At 44.7% G+C, this 21,443-nt stretch overlaps 1 protein-coding gene across 6 annotated transcripts in view; it reads right to left on the reverse strand.

Annotated features, from left to right (window-relative positions):
* Positions 1-21,443, reverse strand: part of zgc:158766 (uncharacterized protein LOC100009641 homolog) — a 220,462-nt gene that overhangs the window by 75,950 nt on the left and 123,069 nt on the right. For all 6 annotated transcript variants that reach the window (XM_038796776.1, XM_038796774.1, XM_038796775.1 and 3 more), the window contains 2 exons: positions 10,467-10,590; positions 691-784 (listed from right to left, as the gene is read on the reverse strand). In XM_038796776.1, coding sequence (XP_038652704.1) covers positions 691-784; positions 10,467-10,590 — 218 coding nt within the window. The remainder of the gene's footprint in view (positions 1-690; positions 785-10,466; positions 10,591-21,443) is intronic.

Here is a 21,443-nt window from a genome sequence, read left to right on the forward strand (position 1 = left end):
GCGAGGGTCATAGATCGTGTCCGATGAGTGATTTCAAAATGACAGGGGAGGGCTGAGAATTTCAGCGTCTGCTCACCTTCAGTAATGTGGGAGACTGGATTGATGGCACCACATTTTGCTGAAACAAAGCATCATGCCAAATATTTAATCAGCGCATCATGGTGGATTGTGGGGTGGGATGGGGGGTGGCTAGTGAACCACACCCAATTTGGGAACATTTTGTGATACCGTAATGAGTAATTTGAGATCTGGCATGTGGTGAAGGTTCAGTATTTGGGAAGAGCAGGTAACTTTGGGCCTATCCCAAAGTTTTCCCACCGCTAGGATTTGTCTTGCATCATCGTCTTGGTCTTTTGTGCACTAATATGTAGAAATTGATCACTTTTAGTCAACAATAGCATTATGGTTGTATCATAAGGTAGAAAACAAAGTAGATGGACCTAGATCTTTCCTTGTCAAGCTTTTGCTCAGTTTCATGGAAACAATTCCACCGGAGAATAGGAGAGAAATTATAAAAACTGCAACCTACTGATAAATGAGATTAACATGTAAATAAAATAATTCAAAATTAATTAGGCGATGTTAATTCAGAGTGAACAATCAAACGGCACAGCAACTTTAACAGAAAGGACTCAGTTACAACCTGATATTGTTAGTAAGGAATGAAATTCTATTCCCCCGATGTCTCACCTGCAGGGCAGTAAGAGCTTTGAAGAGGGTGAGAGTGGGAGGACATCTGCGAGCGTCCACTAATATGGTCAGTCCAAGTTCACGCACTCCCTTCCTGCAGTAAACAGATTGCTCAATTAAAATATATCAAACTCGATTTAAATTCAGCCAATTTCTGATTTCAATCTGTACTTTCATTTAATTTCCTCCAAACCTTTGTTTGGTGAATTCATATGAACGTGTATCTGTCACCTGTGATCATTAGGGTTTCTGTGACTCGCTGGTGGCCTGCGTGCTATCAAGTTGGGAATTACACAGCCCTCCTCTAACATTGAGATATAATTAATGATTAGCACAGTGGGCTAAACTGTTGGCTTGTAATGCAGAACAATGCCAGCAGCGCGGATTCAAATCCTGTACCGGCCTCCCCAAACAGGTGCCAGAATGTGGCGACTAGAGGCTTTTCACAGTAACTTCATTGAAGCCTACTTGTGACAATAAGCGATTATTATTAATAATTGTCCTCTTTAGAGAGTGCATTTGTCTGAATTTCTTGGGCCTGAATCTTCTCTCCCCCACAATTCAGGCCCAAGAAATTGAGACAAACTCGATGGGCCAAATGGCCTCCTTTTGCACTGACGAGATTCTACGATTCTATGAACTCAGCATATCAGACTGTGGGTTTAAAAAAGGACTTACCTATTGAAACTTTTGTTGCACAAAATTTGATGGGTGTATGGCAAGAAGCAGTTTGATTTGCTTTGCTTACTGTGAAAGGTAGCGGGAAATGGGGAAGGTTCTGTTCCTCCAACACTCGATACGCTGAAATACCAATGTCTAAATCAAACTGCAATAACATTGTTGCTCCATGAGGTGAAGGGAGCAATGAGAAGATGCAAAGCTTCCACCAAAATGCTGACACTTCACATCTCTGTGAGGCGACTGGCAATTTTCAGTGCGGGGAAAGATGACAGATAAAACTAGTGCCTCAGGCAAAACCTTCAAAAACGGAAGAACCTTGTTGTTTATTCTCTGCTCCTGGTAAAGGTCAGAACTGTGATGACAACACATGGAAACCAAATAGAAGTTTCTGCAGAACGTCCTGCACATTTCCAAACAACATCTGCTTGGATACACAGGTTTCTTGTTGTTGTTCTATAATTCAGGCTCATAATCTGCTGTTGTTTAATCGGTCATAATCTTGATTGATATCACCATGTTATAACCTTACAGTATATTAACACTCGCCAGTCCAGCAAAACCCACCCATCAATCTTTCAAAAGCTGCACAATCAAATTCCATTATGAGTACATTTTGGGATCTTACTTTTCAATTTTATCTATTTATTATAAGTTTATGATAACTAAAGGTGTCAAATTTAATTTTTCTTTCGTAGGATCACTGGATTAATTTTTATATTTGTTCTGGAAATGTAGATGATGTTGCCAAGACTGCAATTATTAGCCATCCCTCATTTCCCCTGAGACATTGAAAAGTCTGATCTTGACCTGGAACAAGAGGAGAGGCGGAGTCAAATTCCAAACACCCACCTTAGCTCATTGGTGTGAGCCATGATCCCACATTTGCATGTCCTCAGTCAGTTGCCTGCAGTTGCTTGGGAATAATGTGAGGAAGCAGAATGATACATTTGATACTCAAGCCAGTTAACATAAGAACTAGGAATGGGATTAGGCAAGTAAGCCCCTCAAGATTGCTCTGTCATTCAATACAATCATGGCTGATCTCATTTCGCCCTCAACTTCACTTTCTTGCATGTTCTCCATGACCCATCAATCCAGGACTAATTAATACTCAGTCTATCTCTTCCTTAAATGTACGCAATGTTCCGGCATCTACCACACTATGGGGTAGTGTGTTCCACAGATTCTTGACCCTTTGGGAGAAATAATTTCTCATTTCATCTCTGTTTTATATTTGCCACTCCTTATACTCAAACTATGACCTCTCATTCTATATTGTCCCACAAGAGGAAACGTCTGCTCTACATCTACTTTGGCATAACCTTTTATCATCTTGTATACCTCAAATAGATCTCCTCTTATTAGAACATAGAACATAGAACATAGAACAGTACAGCACAGAACAGGCCCTTCGGCCCTCGATGTTGTGCCGAGCAATGATCACCCTACTTTAAACCCACGTAACCCGTATACCCGTAACCCAACAATCCCCCCATTAACCTTACACTACGGGCAATTTAGCATGGCCAATCCACCTAACCCGCACATCTTTTGGACTGTGGGAGGAAACCGGAGCACCCGGAGGAAACCCACGCACACACAGGGAGGATGTGCAGACTCCACACAGACAGTGACCCAGCCGGGAATCGAACCTGGGACCCTGGAGCTGTGAAGCATTGATGCTAACCACCATGCTACCGTGAGGCCCCATTCTTGTAAACACTACAGAATGTAGGCCAAAACTACTCCATATCTCTTCATAAAGACAAAACCCTAATCTCGGGAATCAATCTAGCTAACCTCCTCTGAACTGCCTCCAATGGAACTACATCCCTCCTCAAATAAGGAGACCAAAACTGTACACAGTACTCCAGGTGCAGTCTCACTAATGCCTTGTACAGTTACAGCAATACTTCCCTACTTTCATACTCTATTCCTATAGGAGAATAGCTACGAGGCAGGTATCATGATTGCTGGTGAGAAGATTGGGGTTGGTGGTTAGGCTAATGTGTCGAGCAAGTAAACAACCCTTTGGAGGCCGAAGGCTACATGGCTTTGTCTGGTCGGAGATCCGCAATAGTTTGCTTTTATTTGAGTGTTTAATTCACTGCCATTTCTCTTCCAGGAAGTAGTACTGCTCTTCTCTCCGACAGGATTTCCATTTATCTCTTTTACCATGTTCCCCTTCTTTGTTCCTTTGTCCCGACCTATCCATGATCTTCCATTCTGCCCCACCTCCTCCGCCCCCTTTGCAACTACATAATTCTGTACAGTTCCACCTTGCTTCAGTTCTGTAGAAGGATCATTTAGCTCTAAAACATTAACTCTGTTTCTCTCTGTTGCTGCAAGACCTCCTGAGTTTATCCAGCATTTTTCTATTTGTATATAAAATTACTTTCTCGGGCCTATTCTAGCCTGATTGCTTGGTCTTCACTTGGCAAGAAGTCACAATGGTCCCTCTGCTCAGATCAGCAATTAAAATTGGAGTTACGTCCGAATAACACCATCTGAGCTGTACATTTAAAGAAAGGCCCCACTGACTTGAGGAAGGCGTCCTTGCTACCTGCTCAGAGTAGCAGGTTACAAAGAAGATATCAGAAATGATGCAGGATGTCAGTGTGCAGGCTTAGCTCTTCCACCCACATGTTTTGGACCATTAGGAACCAATCACATAATGACATTAATGATTCATCATCAGGTTAATTCGCTCCAATGAGAATTTTGCAAGTTGTCGAAGGAATAATAGCGTAGATAACCTGGATAAAATACGACAGGTCAATTCAGTTCCTGATTATACAATAGTGCGTTACTTCCCTCTCTCTTCCTCTCATGAAGGCCAACTTGCTGAGGGCAGATTCCCCCCCCATTTTTTTAAATAAGAAGCCATCCTTCATGACTCCAACTCAGGAAGTCTAATGTGCTTCAAAACCAATCAAGTACATTGTGAAACCCAGCAGCCAATTTGCACACAAGCGGATCATGAAATCAACAATGTGATGAATGCCTGGTTAGACTGTTATTACAGCGATGTTGTTTGGGAGGTAAGTATTGGCCAGGACTCTGGGCGAACAGTGCCCTAAGACCTTTAATGTCAACCTGGGAGGGCAGACAGGGCCTTTGTTTGATGCCTCATCAAAAAGATGTCAACACTGGCAGTGTAACATGCTTTCAGTTCTGCACTGAGGTGTCACGCAGATCAAATAGGAACAAGGAATTGGGGAAAAAATCTGCATGGAATTTCCCTCATGGCCTGCGCTGAAATATCTGACGAACCACACACACCCTTAACTGACTTTGCCAGGTTTTGCAGGAAAATCTTATTTTATGTCAGAAAGTGGTTGTGAAAGCTGTTAAGAAAATGCACACTAACACATTTTTGTGTGAGAGCATTTGTTGAGGGAATTGAATCAATGATATCCATCTCTGTGTGGTTAATGGAAGCATATTTGTTCTTTCTACTTGTTTGCTGTTCTCAGTTTGTACGTTGCTTTTTTTGTCAATACAGCAGTGCCTCTTCCACTTGATCTCCAATTTGCTGAGGTTATTTCCCAGGCAAAGAAATCTCTAAATGGATTAAATATTAGACACAAAGACCACCTGCAAAGTAAATCTGCAATACCTTGTCTTCAGATTTACAATGCTCAAATCCACTTGATGCATTTTTCAGGATATGAGCATTGCTGATAAGGCCAGCATTTAATGCACATCTCGAATTGCCATTGAAAAGGCCACAATGGAGATTGTGCTTGGAACTGCTGCAGCCTGCTGTAGAAAAGAAGCTTCAGAATTTTGATTCAGCAACAACGGATGATTAGCCAGATATCACCAAGTCAGAATGGTGTACAACTTGGAGGGGAACTTGGACGTGATGGTGTTCCCATGTGCCTTTTGTTTTATCTTTCTAAATAATGGAGTTTTCAGTGCTCTGAAATATAAATAAGCCCTCAAGTTGGCTAGTTTATTTATTACTGCCTTCAATTGTGGAAGCCATAGTTTGGTTTGTTGAACACAGATTGGCCTTTGTGCAAACTCTTAGCACCGCTGCCTCACAGTGCCAGGGACCTGGGTTCAATTCCGGCCTTGGGTCACTGCCTAAGTGGAGTTTGCACTATCTCCCCGTGTCTGCGTGGGTTTCCTCCATGCTCCGGTTTTCTCCCATAGTCCAGAGATGCGCAGGTTGGTGGATTGGCCATGCTAATTTGCCCCTTAGTGTCCAAGGATGTGCTGATTAGGTTATGGGGATAGGGCGGGGACTGGACCCAGGTAAAGTGCTCTTTGCGAGGATCGGTGGAGATTTAATGGCCCAAAAGGTCTCCTTTTGCACTGTAGAGATTCTATGATTCTGTGAAACTGCCTGGCACAAAGACGCAAACATCCGTGGAAACATGTAGGCCCAGGTTTCCGCTCTCAGGTTACGTGTGCCGGAACGGGAGATTTACCTGCTTTACGAACCCAACATTTAAGTATAGCTCACCACAGATAAGGAGCGAAATTCTCCGCTCCCGGGATAATTCGGGAAGGCCGTCGTGTACTCGGCCGAGTTTCACAACGGCCTCGGAGGCCGCCCCTCGCACCCTATTCACCCCCTCCCAGGTGGCTAGGAGCGGCGTTCCGTAAATCTCGGCTGCCGGGCCTTGATGCTTGCGTCAAGGTGGCGCGCCAAGAATGACGCGACGGCGGTGCCTATGTGACGTCAGCCGCGCATGCGCAGGTCGGCCGGCTCCAAACCGCGCATGCACGGCTGACGTCACAATGGCTGACAGCTCCAACCCGCACATGCGCGGTTGCCGTCTTCCCCTCCGCTGCCCTGCAAGATGTGGCGGCTTGATCTTGAGGGGCGGCGGAGGGGAAAGAGCGCATCGCTTTGAGACGCCGGCCCGACGATCGGTGGGCACCGATCGCGGGCCAGTCCCCTCCCGAGCACGGCCGTGGTGCTCACTCCCCTCTCCGCCCCCACAAGCTTCAAACCAGCATTTGGTGCCCATGTTCACGCCGGCAGTGACCAGGTGTGGTTGCCGCCGTCGTGAACCGGTCTGGAACAGCAGGCCGCTCGGCCCACCCGGGCCGGAGAATCGACGTGAAAAAAGGCGAGCGGCGATTTTTCCGAGCGGGGGGGGGGGGGGGGGGGGATCGCGGGGGGCGTGTCGTGAGTCGTCCGGCCCTCCCGCAATTCTCCCACCTGGCGTGGGGAGCGGAGAATTCAGCCCAAGGTTTTTGTTCTGATGGGGGGGCTGAATTGAGAGTTAGGTCACAGCTGCTAGAATGAGTAAGGAGGCTGTTTGGTATGGAGGCGGCCTGGGGGGTGGGCCTTGTCTCTGTGCTCTGGCACTGTGTTGACATTTTTAAGATGAATAAAACAAAAAATCAGCCCTCACCATTACTTCCCCCCCATAACCTCTCACTCTCCCCTTACTCAATTCATGTCAACACATGCCACCTGATACCCCCACCCATCCCCAGGGCCCGTCGTACCCCTATGCAAACCCATTTTCCTCTATCCGCTCACCTCATTCCTTATACCATCAATGACCCCTACATTGCTGTGGCCCTTTATAGTCTCTGTGCCAACTTAGCGCTGATTTATGCAAATCCATGTCCCCCACCTACCGTCCTTTACTCTTAGCCCCTCCATGTTAACTTGCACAGTATACTTTCACAGTTCCTTGACAGCTTTGATAGCTCCTTGACAGCTTTGACACAAGGTGTCCCAGGATCATATCCAAAGAGATACCTTACATTTCCAAAAGGGTACCCTGGCTCTCCAAACAAATCCATCTAGTTTCAGATCAGCTCTTACCTTGTTTGATCTGCACAGTCCAGGTGTACACTCTTGGCCTACCAAAATTCCACTTCAGTGGAGACAGCTGATTGTTTAAAAGGCCAACTGCTTCCATAAACCTCACGTGTATAAATCTGGCCTGACTCAACTCCTGCTCCTGCGAAGATGGAACACCCATGTTCGTGGGCGTAACTTACAATTTCCGGCCGTTTTCGGGATTTCTGTCTCTCCACAGTGGCGAACATCTGGGCCTTTCTTTGATGTTTTCAATAATAAAGGATGGTCCAATTAATGACTTACTGTCCAATACAGTACTATTATTTTAATCCCTCTTTGTCTTCACGTTTAGATTTAGTTTCATTTGCTAGCTCTGTTTTCTGAAGCTGTGAAATAAACCCTAGTGACAGATGTTTCCTACATGACCATTTTGGAACAAGCCAACAAACTGCTTTGGATGATTGAGCCAACTTCTGCTATGGTTATCTAAACATACTGTTATTATTGTGTCTGCTGTTGTTAAGGACTTATTCTGGAGTAGGTTTTGAACTTTGTCACCTAATGTTTCGATAACAAAACAAATAACCTCTGGTGCACAGAGATTCCTCATGGATTTGGCTTCATCCATGTAATTCCATGCTGAGGTCCCACAGCATACTTTCATACAAAGGGAAGGGGAAAATGGAAACAAGAGGAAAAATGGAAATACACCAGTTGTGGTCCTTAGCCAAGTTAGCCTGGCTGCTGAGAATCCTGACCCAACTAGCTTCCTGCACCATCTACTGACAAGACAGCTTCATCCTGCAGCTTGTACCATTACCATGGTAGCATAAATCGTTAGGTCACAGCTAGAGTACTGTGCACAGTTCTGGTCTCACACTATAGGAAGGGTATGATTGCACTAGAAAGGCTGCAGAGGAGATTCACCGGGATGTTGCCTGGGCTGGAGCGTTTCACCTATGAAGAGAGGCTGGTTAGGATGTGGTTGTTTTCCTTTGGGCAGAGAAGGCTGAGAGGGGGACCTGATTGAGGTTTACAAAATTATGATGGACATGGATAGCGTAGATAGGGGGAAACTTTTCCCTTTGGTAGACAGGTCAATAACCAGGGGTTATACATTTAAGCAGATTTAGAGGGGATTTGAGAAGGGTCTTTTCACTCAGTGGGTGGTGGGAATCTGGACCTCACTGCCTGAAAGGGTGGTGGAGGCAGAAACCCTCACAACATTTCAGGAGCATTTAGATGAGCAGTTGAAACATAGCATACTGGGCTATGGACCAAGGACTCAATCTACCATCTGCGTTGCGCCCGAAAGTCGGTGCGGCTGGTAAAGGACGGGAGATCCGACGCCTCGCGAGTTCTGAACCCCACCCATTGTGGGCGGGGTCACTATCTGGCAACTCTGTATATTGGAGCGCGTCAGCTAGTCTCACTCTAATATGGACTCGTCAGATGTACCAAGGCCCTGGGATCTAATCCGCTTGCCACGGAGACCTCGGGTGTGCATCGTTCAGTGCTGGTCCCCACAAATTGGGACCAGATGGAATGGTACTGCCAGGGTACCACCTTGAAACTGCCAGCCTATCCTGTACATGGGAGTGGGGTGCGAGGTATTCTGGGGGTGGGGGCTGCTTTACGGTGCGGGGGGAGGGTGGTTCGAGGTTGATGCGCGGTGCAAGTGGGTGGAGGTGGTCGCCCACGGGACCTCGCTATCGGGCCGCCCACTCAAAATGGCAGTCTGACAGCGAAGTTCCCTTGGGAATCCCTCCTATTCTAAGCCATGCATAAATTTGCATGGCAAGAAATACTGAATTGCTGGCCGGTTTGCATTCCTAAAGCGGTTGAAATTCACCTCCAGCAGGAGAAGATAGGCTCCCAAATGAAGAATGCCGCCCTATGACTCTATGATTCTGAGTTTGCACATTCGCCCCATGTCTGTGGGGTCTCACCCCCCCCAACCCAAAGATGTGCAGGGTAGGTGGATAGGCCATGCTAAATTGGCCCTTCATTGGAAAAATTAATTGTATACTCTCAATTTATAACAAAAAAAATTTAAAAATTAAGATAAGATTCTATGGTTCTAACTCGAGTCTGTGTTTCAATAATTCCACAGTAATACATGAATGGTGAATCGGGCTAGGATCTTCTGATTATGGAACTTTCCTGCTTATCCTTTCCGTACCGGCCTCCCCGAACAGGCGCCAGAATGTGGCGACTAGGGGCTTTTCACAGTAACTTCATCGAAGCCTACTTGTGACTAATAAGCGATTATTATTATTATTATTATTTTTATTAAATGTAATCAGCACAATATTCTGAGGGGATAAGTCCATCTTGTGCCACTGCCTTTGTAAAAACATATGGCTGAATCATATCAGTCCAGGCTCAATATGTAGCCCGCGATGAATTAGCTAATCTCATCCTGTGTGGTGATAAGGGAAATGCAATTGGTCGCAGTGTTGATGAACTAACAGATGACATAATCATACGTCAGAATATTAGCCAATGACAGCTGTCGGAAATTGCTTGAGTGTGGACATTTGGTGATACTGGAACACGTGATGACGTGCTCAGTTTAACAACTCATTAACATTTACTGTCTAGGTTTACAATATAACGAATGACCATTTGTGCATCATAATGCCAGGCCATAATAGTAAGGTAAGGCAAAGGTAAAGTCGCCATACTCCCAGATGACCATAGGCTGTTTTCCCCTTTGAGGGGGAGAGCTGACTGGTGGTAGTTTAACCTGAAAATCACCACACCTCAGGTAAGGGACATGGTTGAGAGGGCGAGAGAGGGTCACTGTCCATGTGGAGTTTGCACGTTTTTCCCGTGTCTATATCTGGACCCTCAGGTATAGTTCAATATCATTAAATGCCTGCAGGAGAGCAGGTGGAGAAAATGCATAAAACCAGGATTCGCAGACTGGGTTGTTCGGTAAGGGCCTATATATATTTGGATTCCTGGATACAGACTCTATAGTCCCATGCATACATTCACCTCTAGAACCAGGACTCAATTGGGCAATAAAGATCTGACAAGATTAAAGAAGGGTACTTTGATGTAACATATTAAAGGGAACTTTACTCTGCATCTAATGGCATCAAATGTGACTTGGAAATATTAAAGCTGACCTGGAGTGCTTGAAAAGCAAAGGCAAACGACAAACTGAGTGAACATTATCATGAGAATGCTTCAGGAAATGTCAACAGTATGGACGGAGTGGACATAGAAGTAGAATTGACCACAGACATGGAAATCTCTCACCAAAAGATCAAGTCAGATGGGCATTTTAAAGTACCGATAGTTTCCATACCTTGGGATGGTGGAGTAATACAACAGTAGATGGGTCAGCTCTGTGCTGAGGCAGCGTTGGTTCAACCATATCACGTTGTGCGTGCAGATCTGGATCACAGCTCGACCAGTTTTATCTCTGTTGCCTGTCGGATAAATTACAAATAACTGAAATTGTGAATTCATTCTTCCCCCTGTGTCTTTGGTGAAACATGCTCGCGCCTTGATAGAAAATGTTCCAGCGTGCTCTACAGAGAGGCGAGAAAAATAAATAGGCGAGGGTAAGGAAATTAATGCAAGGAGGCAGTAGGAAATGTGATTAATGCTTGGTTCAAGTTATGGGAGTTGAGAAGGTATTTACTGGTGGACAGAAGAAGAGAGGCAGCGAGGTTTTGCAAGGCATTTCTAGAAAGTAGGGTCCGGGCAACTGAAGGCCCTGTCATCAATAACGGGGTAAACAAAGAGAGATCTGCAAAATACCTGTGTTAAATGTTAAATTGAAGGTTGGATAAGATGAGGTCATAGATGGATTTGAAGATGAGGACACTATTTCTTAATTTATTGTATTTAGCTGCAAGCAGCCAAAATTCAGAAAAGAAGTGGGACAGTGGTTAGCACTGCTATCTCACAGCGCTGGGGATCCGGGTTCAATTCCGGTCTTGGGTGACTGTCTGTGTGGAGTTTGCACTTTCTCCCATTGTCTGCATGGGTTTCCTCCGGGTGCTCCGGTTTCCTCCCACAGTCCAAAGATGTGCGAGTTAGGTGGATTGGCCATGCTAAATTGCCCGTAGTGTCCTAATAGTCAGGTTAAGGGGGGGGGGAGTTGTTGGGTTACGGGTATAGGGTGGATACGTGGGTTTGAGTAGGGTGATCATTGCTCAGCACAACATCGAGGGCCGAAGGGCCTGTTCTGTGCTGTACTGTTCTATGTTCTATGTGCAGGTTAGGTGGATTGGCCATACTAAATTGCCCCGTTATGTCCAAGGATGTGCAGGTTCAGTTGGATTGGCCATGTTAAAATTGCTCCTTAGTGTCTATAGATATGTTGGTTAGGTTAAGGGACCATTGGGATAGGGTGGGGGAGTGGGCTTGGGTGGAGTGCTCTTTCAGAGAGTTGGTGCAGACTCGATGGGCCGAATGGCCTCCTTCTGCACTGTAGGGATTCTATGATAACATGTTACAGATGAGGGATTTGTTGCAGGAATCAGAATTCAGAATCAGAATCTATTTCTGGACCAGTTGAAGAAATATTTAAATTCTTAATATTACATTTGTATGTCATTTATTTGAGGAATATTTGAGGGGTGGGAGTGGGAAAGTGGAGGCCTTTCTTTGCTGAGAGTCGGTTCCTGGCAGTACATAATCAGGAACTCAAGAGTACGTGGACAATAGGGGGCCTCACGGTAGCATGGTGGTTAGCATCAATGCTTCACAGCTCCAGGGTCCCAGGTTCGATTCCCGGCTGGGTCACTGTCTGTGTGGAGTCTGCACGTCCTCCCCGTGTGTGCGTGGGTTTCCTCCGGGTGCTCCGGTTTCCTCCCACAGTCCAAAGATGTGCGGGTTAGGTGGATTGGCCATGCTAAATTGCCCGTAGTGTAAGGTTAATGGGGGGATTGTTGGGTTACGGGTATGTGGGTTTAAGTGGGCTGATCATTGCTCGGCACAACATCGAGGGCCAAAGGGCCTGTTCTGTGCTGTACTGTTCTATAGAATAGCTCCCATCCATTAGTTAGCATGCCAGGTAACATTAGGTGGCACTGAAAGAATCATTCACTGTTATACTTAGTTGCATTGCTTTTTTCTCATTTCTTGTTCTGTCCCATTGTTCACCATTCTAATTTGTTCCTGAATGGAGCTTTTTTAAGGAGGCTGTAAAGTGATATAGAAAGGTTAAGTGAATGAGCAAAGATCTGGCAAATGGAGTAACAAAGGAGGTTTAGCTCAGTGGGCTAGGCAGCTGTTTTGTGATGCAGAACAAGGCCAGCAGCGCGGGTTCAATTCCCGTACCAGCTGAGAATTCTGAATTCTCCCTCTGTGCACCCAAACAGGCGCCAGAATGTGGCAACTAGGGGCTTTCCACAGTAACTTCATTGCAGTGTTAATGTAAGCTTACTTGTGACAATAAAGGTTATTTATTTATTTGTAATGTGGGCAAATGTGAAATTGTCCATTTTGACAGGAAGAATGAATAGAAGCATATTATCTAAATGGTGAGAGGTTGCAGAGCCCTGAGATCCAGAGAGATATAGATGTCCTAGAGCATGAATTACAAAAGGCGACAGGTACAGCGAGTAATTAGGAAAGTTAATAGAGTGTCATTGTTTATTGTAAGGAGAATTGATGACAGAAATAGGGAGGCTATGCTTCAGTTGTACAGAGCACTGGTGAGACCACATTTGGAGTACTGTGTACAGTATTATCTCCTTATTTAAGGGAAGATGTAAATGCGTTAGAAGCAGCTCAGAGAAGGTTTACTGGACTAATGTCAGAAATGGTTAGACAGGCTAGGCTTGCATCCACTGGAGTTTCAAAGAGTAGGCAGCGACTTGATTGAAACTTTTAAACTCTTGCGGGGTATTGACCGGGTGGATGTGGAAAGGGTGCTTCCTCTTGTGGGAGAATCTAGAACTACGGGTCAAAAGGCCTTAAGATATAAGATCAAAATGAGGTCATTCAACCCATTGAGTTTGCTCCGTCATTCAATCATGACTGATATGTTCCTCATCCCCATTCTCTTGCCTTTTCCCCATAACCCCTGATCCCCTTATTAATTAAGAAATCCCCTTATTAATCAAGAAATCCCCTTATTAATCAAGAACACCAAATTTGTGCTCAAGGTGCTGTTACCTGCAGGATGACAGACCAATAGCCGGAAGGTGTAATTTGACAGTATAGTTCTTTCTTAGAACGTAAGAACTAGGAGCAGGATTAGGCAATTTAGCCACTCGAGCTGATCCACCTTTCAATACGATCATGGCTGATCTTATTATGGCCCCAACTCCACCGTCCTGTCTGTTCTCCGTAACCCTTCAACCCATTACTAATTTAAAAATCTGTCTAACTCTTCCTTAACTTTACTCACTGTCCCAGTGTCCACCGCACTCTGGGGTAGCGAATTCCACAGATTCATGACCCTTTGGGAGACGTAGTTTCTCCTCACTAGACAACATTTGAAAGTTGCACAAAATGCAATGTAACGGGTAGCGGACAAGAAAACCACAGTTCGTAGTTTTGCAAGTGCAGATAAAGTTTTAATGTTGTTAGCAGCGGTAGGGAAGCCTTTAAAAGCTAGGTTTTGTGAACCGTATCAGATTGAAAGGAAATTAAGTGAGGTGAATTATGTGGTAAAAACACCAGATAGAAGGAAGACTCACCGAGTGTGTCATGTGAATATGCTTAAAAGGTACTTTGAAAGGGAAGGAGAGAAAAAGGAGGTTTTAATGATTCTAACTCAAAGTGACGAACCAAATCCAGATGACTGTGAATGTGACATACCTCAAATTAAATTAGAAAATGAGGATGTTCTTAAAAATTGTGATGAATTGTTAAGTTACCTTCCAGAGAAAAAACAAACTGACCTGAAAGAGTTATTGATATCACATGGGCAGGTTTGTAGAGATAAATTGGGAAGTACTAAAATGGCTATACATGATGTAGATGTGGGAAATGCTGTTCCTATCAAACAACATGAATATAGACTTGATCCTTTAAAATTGGCAAATGTTAACAAAGAGATTGAGAGTATGCATAAAAATGGCATAATTGAAGTGGGTTGCAACCAATGGAGCTCACCCATAGTGATGGTACCAAAACCAGACGGTACCCAATGGTTGTGTGTGGACTATCAAAAGGTGAATGCAGTTACAAGAACAAACTCTTACCCTATCCCACGTTTGAAGGATTGCATTGAGAAAGTGGGACAATCTGAAATGAAAATGGCTTATTGTCATGAGTAGGCTTCAAATGAAGTTACTGTGAAAAGCCCCTAGTCACCACATTCCGGCGCCTGTTCAGGGAGGCTGTTACGGGAATCGAACTGTGCTGCTGGCCTGCTTGGTCTGCTTTCAAAGCCATCGATTTAGCTGTGCGCTAAACAGCCACTGCTTTTATTTCCAACTTCCACACATGGAAAGAACATTTAAAACATCGTATGGAGTTCTTCGATCGACTTCAGGAGGCAGGTTTGGTGATGAACCTAGCCGAAAGTGAATTTGGAGAAGCCTGAATCACTTTCCTTGAGGAGTTTCCGATACCCTGCAGACGAAGGGAAATAATGCGATCTCTTAGCATGAATGAATTTGATCGAACCTTTGTGCAAAAGATTTGTAACGTGGTTACTACACTGATGGAATTGCTGAAGAAACGTTAACAATTTAAATGAACAGGGGACTTTCAACAGGCATATGACTGCCTGAAAAGCTGTGGTCACCAATGCTCCTGTATTGGAGAAATGCAAGGGGCTCTGTGGTCAGATTGAACTAAAGTATCTGATTCTAAAGAGAAATGCCGAGGAGTAGAGGAATGGATGGATCGTGCAGAGACTTTCTTGTTCAAACAGACTGTCAATCGAGAAGGTTTTCGGTTGGAGGAAGAAGAATGGGAAAGATGGATTTTATTATTATGCCTGTTTGCGTGTGTTGTTTTTTTTTAAAACAAAAACGTATATTTACTGTGTGCATTTCTTAGTGGATGGTGCAAAAGTGAAAAATAAAATCATCTTGAAGTTGATGGTTTATTTATTTTTATTGGGGGGAGGTGTCAGTGAGAGTGCCTTTAAGAATTGGATGTTTAAGAAATGTACCTTTAAGAAATGAAGCTGATCATATTACTGAAGTGATGTCACCGGGGGGGGGGGGGGGGGGGGGGGGGAGCTGAGCTCACTTCTGCTTTTTGGGACTTTTAGTTTCAGTTTGAAGAAAGCTTGGGTGTGGCTGTGAGCTGCATTGCTGGTGATCTCTGCCATGAAGGACTATCTCTTCATTCTTTGGTGAAATCGTAATTGTGAAAAGGTCTCAGTATTGAATATAAATCGAATGTGCTTCTGTTTGAAGGATATGTTAAGTCTTTTGGATGTGTAAAGGAACAGTTTGAAGGCTTGGGTAGTGTTGTAATATTTTCGGGGTTATCTTTGAAGCAAGGGGTGTTAAGAGATCCAATGTTCATTTAAAAGGTTAATTTGAGTTCATGGAATAAACATTGGTTTGTTTTAAAAACAATGTGTCCATAATTGTAATACTACACCTGGGGAACAAGCCGTGTGCTTCAAAAGAAACAATCCATTAAAGGTGGGGTTTGGTTGAACTCCATGATATATTTTGGGGTTCTGAAAACACCTCTCCCATAACACTAGCTTACTCCTCGTTGCTGGCCTCGAACAGGTTTTGGAACAGGGCGATGAACTGCCCGCATGTATCCAGGAAGCCTTCCTCTGACCCTCGGCTGGCGTATTTAACCTTCTCCGGGTGGAGAAATTCCAAGAGGTCAGTGAGCCAGTCTGCAGCTTTGGGTGGTTCTGCCGATCGCCAGCCGAGCAGGATTCTCCGGCGTGCGATTAGGGAAATGAAAGCAAGGGCGTTAGCAACCTTCCCCATGTGTAACTCTGGCTGCTCCGACACCCCAAAGATTGCCACTATTGGGCATGGCTTCACCCTCACCCCCACAACCTTGGAAATTGCCTCGGAGAAGGCTGGCCCAAACCCAGCAAGCTTGGGACAAGCCCAAAACATGTTGGTGTGGTTGGCCGGGTCCCTCTGGCACTGCTCACATTTGTCATCTACCTCCGGGAAGAACCTGCTCATTCGGGTTATGGTCAGGTGTGCTCTGTGCACCACTTTGAGCTGCATGAGGCTTGCGCAGGAGGAGGTGGAGCTCACCTTGCTCAGTGCTTCGCTGCGGAGTCCCCATGCTACCTCTGTCCCCAGTTTGTCCTCCCATTTTGTCTGGTCTCGACCAGTGGTGTTCGGGCTCTGTCTAGTAGCTGTCCGTATATTTTCCCACATAGACCCCCTTCTCGCTGCTTGTGCCTATCGGGTCCTCTAGTAGTGTGCTTTCTGGGGACCCTACTGTCTCTTTGCGGAGGAAGTGCTTTATTTGGAGGTGTCTCAATTCCTGTCCTTTGATCTGCCCTACTTCTACTTTATCCATACCTTTTATCATCTTGAATACCTCAATTTGATCTCCCTTCATTCTTCTAAGCTCTGGAGAGTATAGGCCTAAACTGTTCAATCTCTCCTCATACGACAAATCCCCCCATCTCTGGAATCAATCTAGCGAACCTCCTCTGAACTGCCTCCAGTGCCATTAAATCTTTCCTCAAATAAGGGGACCAAAACTATGTACAATACACCAGCTGTGGTCTCACCAATGCCATGTACAGTTGCAACAACACTGGCTGCTTTCCCACCTATTTTAGTGTCATCCACAAATCTTGCTATGTTATACTCTATCCCTGCTTGCAGATTTTTTATATAAATCATAAACAGTTGAGGTCAGAGGACTGATCCCTGCGGCAACCCGCTAGTTACAATTCGCCAGCCAGAGAACGACCCATTTATCCCGAGCCTCTGCTTTCTGGCAGTCAGCCAATCCTCAATCCAATCTAGTACTCTATTCCCAACCCCCTGTGATCTCACCTTCTGGATCAGCCTTTTCATGCTGCAGCTTATCTAACACATTCTGGAAGTCTAGATATACCACATCCACAGGTTCCCATTATCTACCTTGCTGGTTACGTCCTCAAAGAACTCAAGCAAGTGAAATGAAAAATGAAAATCGCTTTATTGTCACGAGTAGGCTTCAATTAAGTTACTGTGAAAAGCATGATTTACCCTTTATGAAACCTTGCTGACAATGGTGGATTAAACTTTGTCTTTCCAAATGTTCAGTCATCTCCTCCTTAATGATTGATTTCAGCAATTTCCCCACCACAGAGGTCAAGCTAACCAGTCTATTGTTTCCTACTTTTTACCTCTCTCCCTTTTTAAGTAGGTGCATCACATTAACGTGTTTTCAATTCACCGGGACCCTTTCAGAATGCAGGGAACTCTGAAATATCATAAACCATGCATCCACTATCTCTGCTCCCAGCTTCCTGAATACCCTAGGCTGCAGACCATCAGTCCCGGAGATTTATCTGCCCTTAATCCCGTCAGTTTATTCAATACTGTCTCCCTAGTGATGGTTATTGCCTCAAGTTCCTCTGAATTTACTGTATCTTTTGGAAAATGTTATTATCTTCTACTGTGAAGACAGAGGCAAAATATTGGTTCAGTGCCTCCACCGTCTCGGTGTTCCCCATTATTACCTCACCAGTATCGTCCTCTAAAGGGCCAATATTTACTTTAGCTATTCTCTTCCTCTTTATATATTTATGCAAGCTTTTGGTGTCAGTGTTTATGTTTTCGTAGTTCACCTTAGCTCTTTTGATTTTGTTTATAGTAGCCTTTTGCTGAACCTTAAAGTCTCCTATTCTTTTGGCTTACCACGAGCTTTTGCAGTGTAGTATGCCCTAGTTTTTGCCTTCATGCCTTCCTTAACCTCCTTGTTTAGACATGGAACATTTTTCTTCCTTTTACAATTCCTCCTCCTCTCAGGAATGTACTTTAATTGAGTGGCATTTAATATCTCCTTGAACGTCCACCATTGTTCCTCAACTGTCCCACCCTCAATTATCTGTGCTCAGTCGACTTGGGCCAACTCTTTCCTCAGGTCTGTATAATTACCTCTGCTCAATGCTAAAATTCAATATGGCACTCTATCTTCTCCCACTCAATCTGAATTTGAAATTCTAGCATGCTGTGATCACTCCTTCCAAGAGGATCCTTAACGACAAGACTATTTATCAAACCTTATTTGTTCCATAATAGTAAATCTAAAATAGCCTGCTCCCTGGTTGGCTCCACAACATATTGCTCAAGGAAACAATCCCTCATTCACTCTATGAAATCTTCCTCGAGGCTGCTCTTGCCAATTTGATTAATCCAGGGAATATGCATATTAAAATCACCCATGATTACCATTGTGCCCTTCTCACAAGCCCTCATTATTTCTCGGTTTATACTGTGTCCCACTATGAATGTGGGGTAACATATTAGCATGAATGAAGATTTGTTGAACAAACTGGAAGCAGAAAGTAGGGATAAATGGGGCATTTTCAAGTTGAAAGGTTATGACAGGTGTGGCACTGCAAGGATCAGTGCTGGGGCCTCAGCTATTTATGATCTATACCTTAGACACGTAAACAGAGAGTAATGTTTCAATGTTTGCTGAAGATACAAAGCTGGCTGGGAATGTAAGTACTGAGGAGGACACAAAGAGACTAAAGCAACAGGATAAGCGAGTGTGCAACACGGTGGCAGGTGGGGTACAATGTGGTGAAGTGTGTGCTTGTTCACTTTGTTAATGAGAATAGAAAAGTAGAATATTTTTTTTAAAGGTGTGAACCCTTTACATGATAATGTCAGAGGGATTTGGGTGCACTTATACAAGATACACGGAAAGTTAGTATGGAGTTAAAGCAAGCAATTAGAAAGGCAAATGGAATGTTGGCCTTGATTACAAGTGAATGGAATACAAGAATAAAGAATTTTGTGACAATTGTGAAGGGCTTTGGTGAGCAGTATATGATGTTTGGTCTCCATAATGAAGGCAAGATATACGTACATTGGAGGCAATATAGTGAAGGTTCATAGAATCCCTGCAGTGCAGAAGGAGGTCATTTGGCCCATTGGGTTTGCACCAACCCTCCGAAAGAGCGCCCACCATTGCCCACTTCCCCTATCCCCATAACCTGCACATCTTTGGACCGTGGGAGGAAACCGGAGCAACCAGAGGAAATCTATGCAGACACAGGGAGAGCTTGCAAACTGCACATCGTTACCCAAGGCTGGAATTGAACCTGGGTGCCTGGTATTGTGAGGCAGCAGTACTAACCACTGTGTCACTGTACCATCCCAGATTGATTCCTGGATGAGAGTATTGTCCTGCAATGCGCGACTGAGTAAACTGGTTCTATATCTCTGCAGTTCAGAAAAATGAGAGGAGATTTCATTTAACCATACAAGACTATCAAGAGGCTTGATAGGGTAGACCCTGAGAGATTGTCACCCCTGGCTGGGGAATCTAGAGCAAGAGGGTAAAATTGCAGGGTGGGTCGACTTAGATGAGGAGAAACTGCTTCACTCAAGGGTTTGTGAATCTTTGGAAGTCTCTACCCTAAAGGGTTGTAGTTGGTTCATCGTTGACTGTATTAAAGACTGAGATTAGACAGATTTTTGGTTTCTTGGGGAATCAAGAGGTTTGGGGGAGCTGGCAGGAAAATAGAATTGGAGCAGAACATCAGATATGTTCATATTGAATGGAGGAGGAGTTCAAGAGGCAGTATGGCCTACTTCTGCCCCATTTCTTATGCTCCAAAGATGTGCAGGTTAGGTAGATTGGCCATGCTAAATTGTCCCTTAGTGTCAAAGGATGTACCACAAGTGATAGCTGTTTTGTTATGCTCTTGAGGTAGCACAAGCTGCTTCCTTGATGTGCACTCTCACAGAGGAAGGTTCAGACTTGGAGATAGCTTTAACACGTTTATTTAACTGTTAACAATTCTTCTACTTGGATTTGACTCTCCCGTTAATCCTGCTATAGCTACTCAGACTGACGAACCAGTCTGCTACAATCCAGGTGGTGGGTATGATGTGTTGAATCAACCCTGCGTGCATACTGAGTGTCTCTACTGGAAAGAGGAAGATCATGTGTGCTGTGTCCTTTTTATATGGGTTGGTGTAATGCCCCTCTGTGGTAGTGTCACCGCTGTGTGTATCGTGAATGCCCATTGGTTGTGTCCTATCTTACTGACCTATTGGTTAAATATCTGTGTGTCATGTCTCTAGTGTCTACCTAGTCTACGTGTATTTACATTAACCCCTTGTGTATTTACAGTGATGCATATCACCACAATAGCTTCCTTCAATATCTCACCAGAATAGCCACTCTTTATATTGGAGCTGAAAGCAGGCTAGTTAAGTGCGCTTCACAATCCTTATTTATCCAGGGTTCAGACATCCATGAAGAGGGGAAATAAGTAGATTTGCTCTTTTTTTTAGTGCAACGGGTGGAAGCTTTTCAATAATAGCTTTTGAAAGGCATCTGGCTAAATACTTGAAAAGACAAAACCTACAAGCCTAAGGGTAAGGAGAAGAGAGAGTAAGGCAAATTGGATCACTCTCGTCCAAGAGCCAGCAGCAGGAAGGATGGGCTGACTGCATAATGTAGTGCTCTGTGGCCTGGATTTTAACCTGGACGAGCGCTCTATGCGAAGCGGTGGGGGGAGTGGGGGCAGTTGTTGTGACGTTGGAATTTCTTTCAGTGAACATTTCACCCACCCAGAAGGCTCACAGACAGGCCCGTCAGAAAAGAAGCCTTCTGCACAGGATAAACTACATAAGAGAGGTAGGTTGGTTGGGGCAGTGAGAGAGACGTCGGGGAGGGGATTCCAATTGCCGGGACAGACGGACGGATAGCTGGGGGAGCGGGGTATACTGAACAGCTTTTCGGGTCTGGAGAAAACACTCCTGCTTCTCCTGATACACATGCGGCGATGTAAGGGCGTTTACCACATGGATTCAACTCCTGAGTTTACCCAAGGCCTGGAAAGGTGGCCTGTTTACTAGAAAGACTGTTGGAATGAAGCCTCGTAGCTTCATTATAAATGACCAATCCACATCTCTCAAATGGATTGGCCACCCACCCCTCATTCCAGCTCCAAAGATGTGCAGGTTAGGTAGATTGACCATGCTAAATGGCCCTTAGTGTCCAGAGAAAGTGTAGGTGGGATTATTGGGTTCAGGGATAGGGTGGTGCGGGCATAAATAGAGTGCTCTTTCCAAGGGCCGGTGCAGACTTGATGGGCCAAATGGCCTCCTTCTGCACTGTAAATTCTATGATTCTATGACTAAAACCAAAGATGTGCAGGTTCGGAGTGAGTTCAGTTCCTGCTTCAGATCTT

Source organism: Scyliorhinus canicula, chromosome 5 (assembly GCF_902713615.1).
Source record: "Scyliorhinus canicula chromosome 5, sScyCan1.1, whole genome shotgun sequence".
Lineage (NCBI taxonomy): Eukaryota > Metazoa > Chordata > Chondrichthyes > Carcharhiniformes > Scyliorhinidae > Scyliorhinus > Scyliorhinus canicula.